Source organism: Pterocles gutturalis, unplaced genomic scaffold, assembly GCF_000699245.1.
Source record: "Pterocles gutturalis isolate BGI_N339 unplaced genomic scaffold, ASM69924v1 scaffold31140, whole genome shotgun sequence".
Taxonomy (NCBI): Eukaryota; Metazoa; Chordata; class Aves; order Pterocliformes; family Pteroclidae; genus Pterocles; species Pterocles gutturalis.
This window is the reverse complement of record NW_010144399.1, coordinates 22104-33777: the sequence shown is the minus strand read 5'-3', so window position 1 is coordinate 33777 and position 11674 is coordinate 22104. Positions and strand designations below refer to the sequence as shown.

The 11674-nt window shown below is 36.1% G+C and overlaps 1 protein-coding gene across 1 annotated transcript in view; it reads right to left on the bottom strand.

Moving 5' to 3' along the window:
• Positions 1-209: 209 nt before the first annotated feature.
• LOC104470244 (methylcrotonoyl-CoA carboxylase beta chain, mitochondrial-like) overlaps positions 210-11674 on the bottom strand; it is a gene marked incomplete at its 5' end in the record, with an annotated part of 32085 nt that continues 20620 nt past the window's right edge. Inside the window, 5 exon segments of the mRNA XM_010085091.1 lie at positions 210-557; positions 7377-7462; positions 8710-8824; positions 9610-9766; positions 10032-10098. Coding sequence (XP_010083393.1) covers positions 440-557; positions 7377-7462; positions 8710-8824; positions 9610-9766; positions 10032-10098 — 543 coding nt within the window.

Sequence of the window (11674 nt, the reverse complement as noted above, 5' to 3'; positions counted from 1 at the left end):
AAGAATTATTTACTAGCAAATGTGGGCTTTTCTTTTTTTGTTGGATTGCAAGAATATTTTGCATTTATAGGAGACACTCAAAGAAGAATTAAAAGAAATAAAGGAGCTGATAAGCACCAAATATGTATCTTATTTTCAGATTTATTTATGTAAGAGATAGTATGAATGATTTCTTGTCAAACATTAAACAAAAGACTAGAAGTTGCAGTTTATTCATGCAATGCAGTGTTATACAAGCACTGAAAGTGACTGATCTCAGATCAGTATCAAAACACTTAAGCACTACATGACGATTACTCAGTGAAAATAAATTAGGACACTTGCATTAAAAATAGCAGTGTACAAATCTTTATTTTTTAATCGCTTCAACACTAGTTAGTTTGCTCTCCAGCCCCGATTAAAACATACAGAGGTAATTTTGATGAGTGTACATTCAACTTTACATCCTGAAAACCCCAAATTCTGTCTTCTTTGTAGGTGCATTTAATGCTGCACTGAGACTGAGGCCCAAAATCAGTCTTGTGTCAGCTGGATCAATAATTCCATCATCCCATAATCTAGAAAAAAAAAAATCAAACAACAATAATGAAAGGCAATCAACATGTACAGCAGGTAGATTTTCAAGCTCATAAAACTGGAAATTGTTAATACTGAAGAGAGTGAAATAAAGAGCTAAATTACACTTGAAGCCATGGAATTAATTCACGTTAACCATCAATGCAATAGACTGGTGTGTATTACTTTGTGGAATTTGTCATCTAGATCAAAGTATAAATTTTGCATAAATGAACAATATAATCACACGGGGATGATAGAAGTGTTTATTCTGTCATCATTAAAAGAGCTGGAGTAGATTTCAAGTATTTCCAGTATTGGATGTATTTTTTTTTATTAAGTCCATTTCTAAACAACTGTAAGATAATACCCTTCTTAACCCAGCCCTAAAATAAATTAAATTATGAATGAGCAACTACCAAATTCCCAAGTCCCCAAACTCACAAACACTTGTAAATCGTCTTTTTGATATTATCCAAAAATTAAAGTACTTGTGTCATCAGTTCTCAATGGCAGCTCCATCATACCCAAAATAAAATCCATGTCAAAATGCCCACCAGGCCACAAAACTGTAAATATATAACTACCGTAAAAACTAAACTGTTTTTATAAAAACTGTAAGTATATAACTACTACCTCCCCAGCAAGATACTTAAACAAGATACCACACTGCTCATTGCAGCCCAAGACTCATTTAAATAAGCATGCATTTTAATCAGTGTCTGCAAAACTTACGTACTGTATCTTTGTTTAAGCCAGTGATGCTCCTCCTCCATTAGGGAGACTTGTTTTGCATTCTTTTCTGAACTTACTTCAGTGTTGGCTAATGCTTAATTCTTTGTTTGTGGAAAATTTTAAAATACAAGAAAGGGTGATGAACAGGGAGCTAAGACTGACCCTATCAAGAGAAAGCATAGCCATTCTTTTCTAACCGAAGTTTCCCACTGCAAAGTGCCACCTGCAAATCTCTTATTGTTTGAACATTAATCTAAAAAAAATCTAATTAGACAGGGAATTATATATTTTGCACTCTTCTCTCAATAATAAATGTGCCAACCTCACCCCCAAAAGCAACAAGGCTGCAAACTGTACATAAATACACGCTGATAAGCTCAAGGCAGCAGGAGACACTTCTGAGTGTTTTCTGTCTTTGCTTTGTTTCGCCATTTGCTGTGCAAGTAATACTCATCACTCAGATAAAAATATTAAGAGACTGACAACATATGCTTTTTATTTTACAACAAATACATGTATCTACCCTAGGATGCACAAAATTAAATTTCAATAAAGGACGCCTTTAACAAGATGAGGCACGAGGGTTCAGACTCATCTTAAAAGCCTGTTCTCCAACTAGCAGAGAGAGAAGAAAAAAAGAGACCCAACTCAGAAAGAAGGTTCTACTATAAATATATCTTATCATGGTGCAGCTCCCATAGGAGAGGAGACTGTTACCCTAAACAAGGCATGACAGCACACCTGTACAAAAGGAGAAAAGAGTGTGGAGAAGGGAAGACTTTGCTGTTAATTGGGCAAAATTATGCGGTTCCTTTTTTGGGACTGAAAACAAAAGCTTGATTAAAGAAATTTTACACCACAGTAGCTGTGGCACTCACTGTCCTGGCTGACAGGTCCCAACCAGCATAAAAAGAAGTCTGGAAAAAAACCCACTTCTTTCAAAGGAAAAAAGAATATGCTATAAACCAAAATTACAAATATAAGGAAACTGTAGCTTTATCTAATCTGTTCTCATTTTAGGATTCTCAGTATCGCCTTTCTAGCAGGCTAGTAAACTGTGTGTTGGAATATTCTAACGTTGCGTCTACACAGAAGTGGTACTAACAGCAAAGTCTGTTGCAGAAGACACACAAAAATTGTCTATATCATATTCTGGATGAATTGCATTGTATAAACTCTTGCAATCTGGTTCCTGTAAATAACTCCTTTCCTAACTAGCTATGAATTCTAAGTAATAACGCATTAAAATATTTTGGTATATTTTAATAATACTCCATTGAAAAGAGACTCAGAGTAAGTGCTTCTTACCATACAGCAAAACCAATTAGAAGCTTTTTTTTGTTCAAAATAACCAAAGGATCAAGCATAACTTGGTTTTACTGAGACTTACTTAGGAGTTGTTTGAATTCTTTTGGTCTTCCCCAAGATAGTGGTTATTCTGTTCATATAATCTAGCATGACAGAATGGCCAGGAAAAAATATTTCCTATACTTGCAGTATCATGAAGTATGCATTAATAAAGTTTAATGCATATGAATTCTTGTATTCTAGATCCTGATTTAGTTTTGATTAATATAGCCAGATTAATCTGCAGAGAGGATAGAGAAGATCCCCATTAATAGTAAAAAGCAAAATAGTTTTGCAAGGTCAAATCAACCACAACCCCTTTGTTTTCTTTTGACTGTGAAAAAAACAACTGTGAGAACAATCTCAAACACAGTAATTTCTATTTTTAAGCAAATTTGGGTTTTTTGCCTCTTACTGGTTTGTTTGCCCTGCAGATCAACCTTTTTTTTTTAATTAACACTTGCAATTAGTTTTTTATTTATGAAATACACTGAAACTGAATGAAGGAATTAATACTTCTTAAAAGTGTTTAATAAATCTAGTAAGGGCTTGGGGAGAGCAGGGATGAACTGAATCCAAAAGAATCACCAACTTAATTCAGCACCTTCCAAGCTGCAACTTCACAGTGACCACCACTGTAACAAACACTTCCAAACATGAAGCACATTTTAATGGCAGATTTGTTTTTCTCTAACACAATTAACTTATATTGACAACCACAAAGATTTGATGTTGCATGGAAGTCAAGTTGCTTTCATATGGTCACCTCTGGCTTCTGCTTTTTTCAAAGAAAACTACATTCTCTACTGGGATGTAACATTAATAATTAAACTATCTATTAAAACCCCATTGCTAGAACATGAGTCACATCTACACTCATAAAATATTTGTAACAGAGACACTGTGAGTAAGAAAAATGAAGTCCCCCAAAGTAAAATGCTCATATAATTTGTTAAGATACAAACCGCTGAAATCCTTTTAGAAACCTGTAAGCAGATTAATATAACTCATTAAAAAGGGTGCTGCCTAATGACTGCCGTTAATTAAGACTGCTCACTGTGAAAGGTTCTAATCAAATAACTGATTAAAGTTTGATTAGAAAATACAACTGTGGGGAACAGTATTGACATCCTGTACATACAACAAGTTACAATTTATAAGGAAAATTATATAAGCAGAGTAAATAGGGAAATTTGCTTGTGTTTTAAGATCATTAGGGCATTTTCTTTCCCTCTTATTATTACTGCTAAAAGCTTGATTCAAAGCCTAATGAAGTCAACTGGAAGGGTCACGTCAATCTCAACGGACATTAGAGGTGAGGCAGTCTGGTCACTGTATCTTGGCAAGACGACTGTGTGAGGGAGCCTCCAAAGTGGCTGCACCCAAGCAGCGAGACAGACAGCGGTCTTTCCACCCATCTACCATTCTTCCCTCTCAGTAAGACAAAGCTGTTTGTTGGAATTTTCTTGTTGGTCCTTTTTGTGGACGGATCTAGTTAGCATCTGACAAAACCAAGGCCATACAGATTCAGTTTCAATACAGCACCCTGACATTTGGTTGATGGTCAACTGTTTTTTTTACGCTGCTTGGGACCAGACAGGAAGCATCCTTTAGAACAAAGGTAACAGGTTACTTCTGCTCCCTGATCTTTGGAGAATGCTTCTGTCAGCTGCCGATGCTGGCTGACAAATGGTTTGGCTACAAGGTACAAAGTGGCTAAATCCCTCCCTCAAGTACATTACTTGCTGCAAAGACTGTAATCCTCCTTCATCTCACTTTCTGCTTGGCCAGCCTACTCCACGCTAATGAACCCTTCCGAGCTATGAGTCTGAGATCTTGCTTAGGAATAGCAGTAAATGAAGGAACAAGGCATACATGTGCAGGAAGGCACAAAATCAGGACAGAAAATATACAAATATCTACCGATATACCAAATTATCTACAAAACAACAGAGAACAATTAAGAGCTCCTAAACAATGCAGACTGTATCTACATGGACTGAAGAGAGAGAGAATCTGGGCTGGACTCTCTTGACCTGAGCCAGTCACACACTGTTCTCAAAAGCACTCCTCACTGAAAATGGGCATTTCACTTTCTTTGCTTTTAGCCAGGTGAATCTCAGCAGGATTTCAGCTCTGCCATCTGACTTCATGTCTCAACTGGGCTTGTAGCTTGAGCACAGCACATGAACCCAACCACATGCAACCCAGAACCTATGCTAGTTCTCAGCCAACATTAAGTTTCCCTTCCAAGCTACAGGCACAATAAGAAGTACGTAACTACTCTGCTTTTTTAAGTGAAGGACAGGACACCTAGCATTAAGAGCACTTCCTAACCCCACAGACTAGCCCAACTCAGGCTATGTACTGAGGTGCCTTCTGGATTTGCAACCTAACTTCACAAAATGGCCAGATATTCTGGAAACATAAACTGGTAAAAGTTGCTCAGTAGAGAACACAAAGTTGGTGCTAAATACTCAGGTTTCATGTCTAAAAATGACTGGACATTATTAAAAATTTTGAATCTGACTTTTTAAAATTCTAGCCTTAATCTTACATGTAAAACTACTTTATTGCAGGTTAGTAACTTAAATACTGAAAATGGTCTGTTGGTTTTTGGGAGAGGGCAAGTTTTTATATCACTAATATACCGAATATATTGAATGTGAATTAAGTCCAATTATTTTCAATCTTGAGTACAAAGAGACTATGACTATGTTTCCAGTGTCCACATTAAAAAAAGCAAATGAAAAAAAAAAAATCAAACCATTCATTTTATCCTCTATAGTAGGAATTAATTTTAAATATAGACAGTTTCACTCATCTTTCTAATGTTATTATATCAGTGGAAAATTATTCTCTTTAAAATCCAGTTATAAAAGATGACAATCGATGTTTTCATTTTCCCTTCTTGCTTCATGTGGTACAAGGTTTTGTGACACAGGTACTAGGCTTGATCTTTAAGTGGTACTAAAAGAGATAGCACAAAAGTTTTCAATAGCTGACATAATCTCTCAATTTGGGGAAAACCCAATGAAATGTAAATAAATTAAAAACATAAAAAAAAAAATCAAAACCAATGTGCCACCAGAAAGTCAATGTCAGTAATAAACAATTCAGGATTTCACAAAAGTATCTTTGCTGATTATACATAAAAACCCAAATAAACCGTAACTTAGTAGCAGTAGGGGTTGTACACATGCATAAAACCTCAAAACGTTGAGAATATCTATGACTCTCTGCAACACTGCCACATAGGCCTATGCCAGAAGCAGAGACCAAACAGACTAAAACTCTCCCTGAATTCACGACCCACATGCTATATGACTGCAGCACTGAAATCTGCCTAGATGATACCACAAACCCCATGCAACATATCCTACTGAAAATACCTATGTCATCACAGCACCAACTAGGGCAAAATGGCAAGAGTTTCCATGTGATGAAGCCAGTCATTTGAATAAATATTAACATTAATATGGATCCCCCCGGTACAATTATTTCAGTTAAGTTCATTCCACTATCCCAACAGAAAACAGAGGAGAAGCTACCATTAATTTTATATGTTCCTTCAGATCATGACAATTCATAAAGGAGCTCACTGACTCTATGCTACTGCTGTTGCTGGATCAGATTTGTCATACATAAGATTAAGCAGCTATCAAGTTAGACAAAAAGGCCTCCCCTCCTTCTCTATGACATTGACAGAGTATCTTCCACCCATCTGTTCACATAATTTCTGCCCACGATACCCACATCAAAATCTATCATATTCCAACCACTCTGTACTCAGTTTGTTTTCAGACTTCCCAGCTTGGAGGTAAGAAAACCATCAGTAACTCTAATTCAGCTACACAAAAACATACATGGACTCCACAGTTGTATGAGACTAATATTCTTTCTGCAATATGAGAAGCCACAGAAGCACAGTAAAGCCCTGTTATTATATGCTCCCCTCTACCATCATTAACAGCTGAGAGCCTGTGGATAATTAGTTTTTGGATACCACAAGCGAAAAAATGTGCAGTATGATAGATAGGATGAAACTAATGTAGAGTAACAATGAGAAGCCAAGAAAGACTCCAAGGCAGTTTCCAGAGGTAACACTCGAGCATGCCACCTTGCTTCATTAGCCTAAGTAGTTCCTGGGCATTTACTAGTATTCCATAAACCTGAGAACAAAAGTCCTGCAAAGGACTTCTCAACAAACATGAATATGCTGCAGCCATCAGCTAATGCCTTACCCAAACTTCTGTCATTCAATACAGTCTCCTACCAAATCATGACCTGAGATTTGCAAATGGCTTCAGGTCTCCCTGAAACTTCTCCTTTATCACTGGCCTCTTCTACTTGCAGAATCCCACGAATAGGAATTCTTTCTAACGCACATGCAGCCACCCATTACACTGTTCAATGGGTTTTAGAAACTACACTGGAGAGAATGAATCCAGAATAAAATACATAGAATATAAACTCCATGCTACCGTATCATTGCTTACGGAACCAGTAGAATAATTCTTGCAAGTGGATGCCTTCTTCTGAAACAGTACATATTACAAAGTCTCAGAAAAAAGAGACAAAAAGATCGATTTGAAGCTTGTTGCGTTGTACTCCTGCACATCAAACACAGCTTTTTTTCCAGATTGCTCTGTTCTGCTGGTCTTCAACACCAAGATTTAGAAGTTACTGTTATGTACTGTGATCACAATTAAGTTTTGGAAAAGCCATTTATATGTTACCTTGCACTGGAATAATAAGGGTTTCCTTCCTCCTCGAACCTCCTAATGATTGGCTCCTTCAAAGCTGCTTCATCTGCCTCTGATAACTAAAAAAACCAGACAAATAAACAAACACAGGTAAGATATTCTTTAATTTCTCCCTCCACAGAGCTTTATACGCAGCATCAAACTAGAAGAAACTGTCTAAATGATTTCCCCAGTTTTTCCCCCTTTTACCCACAATTATCAATTTAGCATATTTGTCAATTAAATTAAAATAACACTTTTCCAAGCAGGTAGCTGTGAAAAGGAGAGTAAAAATATTCATCACTGAGTATAAGAATAATTGGGGATTAGCACCCGAAAAATTACTGATGCTACTGTACTGAATAAACCCTGTTCTGAGTTGCCTTTGCCAAGATTTTTTAATAAAACATGTCCGTGCTGTTCTAACACTCGATTTGTCTATGATCCAGAGTGGTCACCACTGTAATTCAGAAAAATTTCAAGTTTCTGACACATTTTACTGACATTAACTACAATTCCAACTTCTTTCTGAGTGTCATTCTGTCCATCTTAGGGATTTGGGAAATTAAGACAGAGAGAGACGAGAGTGAAAATATTCTATTCACAGAAAGCCCAAGTAAAGCACAGAAGAAAGAACTGTTGAGATAACATGTCCATACTGCTGCATTATTCTGAATAATTACTCATCAGAAATACAAGCAATTTTAAGACTTCACAATAATATAACTTCTTAAGGGACCAAGGCACTAGTACAAACACAAACCATGTAATTTAAAAAACACAGCAGAAGACTGTACAGAGAAAACAAAAAATATTATTAAACAAAATCCACTAATTTTCAGTTAAAATGTTGAAATTATTCAAAACCTTTTTGAAACCTCTGCAAACTTCTGCTGTTACAAGTTTCATAATTCTCAAGTCACTGAATAATTTGAAGATAAAGCTTTCTATGAAACTGCCTACTACAAAAGTAACTGAGAAGACACTTTGTTCTCACACATTCTTTCTTGTATTCCCAAACCAGAGAGGATTACTGCCTGCTCATCTTGGGCAGAACTAATAATCTGGAGCACAAAATATAAAAATATGATGAGATGAGAAATATGCCTCTTTTTAAGCAAAGACAAGAAATGGCATGAATGGTCTTCACATTTAGAAGATGTACACAGTATTTCACAAATGCTTCATGTTTGTCAATGCACTTGGGAGTATCATAGTTCATTGGCGTCTCACTCTGTAACATCCTTTCCTAGCTCATACAGTGAGTAACTCCAGTGAAAGAATAAATGATAATGACATTACTGCAAATGAAAGAAGAAAGATGTACCTGTTTTCCCTCCCTTGCTTTTTGGTCCTTAGCTATGGTAGCTAGAACAGTTGCAGCTTGTTCCCCTCCCATCACTGATATGCGAGCATTTGGCCACACATAAAGAAATCTTGGACTGAAAAAATACATAATAAATACTAAAATAAGACATTGCCTTATTTCCTAGTAAAGAACTAACTCTCACTCAGCTAATAACTCATTTTTATGTATGACAATCTTACAATGTACTGTTTTTTAAGGAATGCAAATTAACATATTTCAATGCTTGCAGCATTATGTTTGAAAATGCGAAAATTCTGCTCACTTCCTATATTCAAGCACTTCAAAAATTTATTTCTCTCTTTCTTGAGTATCTTCATCTCACACAACCCCCCCAGAATTTTTCTCTGTAAAAATATCACCAACAACTTCAACACTATCAGGGATCTTGAAAAATTAAACACAAAAATAATGTGAATAGTGTCCAAAGTGTCAGAAAAATAAATCCTCTGGGGTTCTGCAAACACTACTCATAAAAACAAGCTCACTAAAATGAATAAGGATTTTTTTATACAAGCCGATACTCTTCATATGAACTCAAAACAAAGGACCAGCTCATACTGCCTAATGACTGTTTAGGACTGCATAATTCTTCCTCCAAGAGCTAAAATGGGAACAAAGCATGTCAACACATTTACATGCTAGAAGATCTCCTCCATTACCTAATTCAAGGTTAATCATGAGCCTATCAATCTCTACAGGTTTGTCAGGTTGTTATTTACTTATGGCCGTATTCACTGAGAACTGTTTGTTTTCCAAATAGCACAACTTCTGCAAGTTTAGACAGTTTTTCAGAATGGCACTTTAAGGTTTATGTTCTCTTAACTTAGATCTCCTGTCATAACTTGAAGTAACACTTACCTGTATGCTCTTCCACACATCCCATAGTTTCCAGCTCCGTAAGAACCACCGATAATCACCGTTATTTTAGGGACATTGGCACAAGCCACAGCAGTTACCATCTTGGCACCATCTTTTGCTATCCCTCCAGCTTCATATTCTCTACCAACCATGAAACCTAAAGAATTACAACATGAAGAAAAGGCTCTGTAACTTTATATTCTTATACTGTGCTATATGTCATACTATGTGCTTTACATCACAAGCAGAAAAAAATTAAGAACAAATCATAAGGCAAAGCCTTCACCAGCTGCTGACAGGTCAATTTCAGAACAGGCTGCAGACACAGGTAAAACAAAGCACACAAGATGCTGTCTAAAAGTCACAGCCTCAACAGTTAACAGAAAGACATCGTGAAACTTCAAAATATTGAGCTTATTCACCTGTAATATTCTGCAAAAACACAATGGGAATATTTCTCTGGCAACACAACTGGATAAAATGTGTACCCTGTGGAGAGGAAAGAAAAATAATAATAATAAAAAAAGAGTAAACCATTTCAAGTTGGATCAGTGAAGCTCTCACTACCAGCACTGTGAAGTCTGTGGCAAGTCTTCTTCTACTGAAGTCCATGGGAGTATTTGCATCATGAAGTGCTGTACGACTTGTTTCATCCAAAATCAACTGCAAAACATGCATTAACTCTAGCAGAAGTAAGAAAATGCCAAAAACGTGTGAGTCCAAGGGTAAAGCAGAAATAATATTGTTAAAAAGCATTACTGCTGATATTGAAAATCTCAACTGTTTTGACTCAGACAGCATGTAGCTAAACCACAGGCATCTGACATCGAGTTTTGTAAGACTGTGTCATGGAAATTGAGACAGCAGGTCAGAAAAAAATATCTCCCCATTTCCTGTACAAAGGAAAATGATTCTCTGAAATTGGGAAAGGCCCACACATACATTTATTTGCTCATGGCCCTGCCCATTCCTCTAACGCTCTTTCCGTTTTCTCAGGGCAGATGCCCTCTCCTCATTTCCTAAGAAAAGACCATTTTCCTAGCAAAGACAAAAATAGTGGATTCCAAGCTTCTGTTTCAACTAGAAACAATCTAAATCAATAAATCTCAGGTTATTTGCACACTGCCAGTAAAAAACCAAAAAGGTATGTAGCACAGCAATGGAAAAAACCTCTAAACTCTTCACAACACAAAACCAGCAAAATTTAAAAAAAAAAAAAAAACAAAAAACAAACCAGAGAGAAAAATCATAAAGCATAATCTTCAGCTAGCTTTTTCAGAGAAGCACTTCAAAAGCACAGTGATGATCATGGGAAAAAGATGTGTCACAATTCATTACAAAAATGTGAAAGAAAAAAAAGGAATATTGTTAGATTACGATGCTTGTAAAAGCAGCATCATGGACAAAGGTCTCTCTATAAGCAAAGTAAGTGAAACTTGACCATCTCCTTTTACAGTGCAGATACACCAACAGAAGTCAACAGAGGAAGATTCCTTAAATTTTTTTCATTGGTAGGAAAAATGTTGCAGCACTAAATTATCATGAAAATACTGAAAGTATTAGAAATACTGAAAGACTTATTTTCCACTTGGAAATACCTGTGTTAAAACAAATGCTAGCAGAAAACAATGTCACTTATTGCAGTGCTCCAAGTTGAAAATATTCCTTCAGTACACGAAACTCAATTTTGTGTATTATTTTATTACAGCAATAAATCAAGTAAAATTACTTCCTTTCTCCAATCTTTCATATAGATTTTCCTATATATCTTTTTCCTATAGATTATCAATACTGATTTCCTCATTATTAGTTTGAGGAGCCTGCTAGAACAAACCTACCATATATAACTGCTATTACAAAAAATTCAACTGACAATAGTTTCTTGAAAAAAGAACTAAACCAAACAACATAAACAAGGTAAGTAACCACTCTGCCATACCCAGAAACTCCATCACCACCAATCCCCTGAGCCCAATTTGTAAAGCACTGTTAACTGTAATGCAATCACAATATTCCATCAAAGACGCCCTTTAATTCATGAAACAGTTATTTTAGCTCACAGATT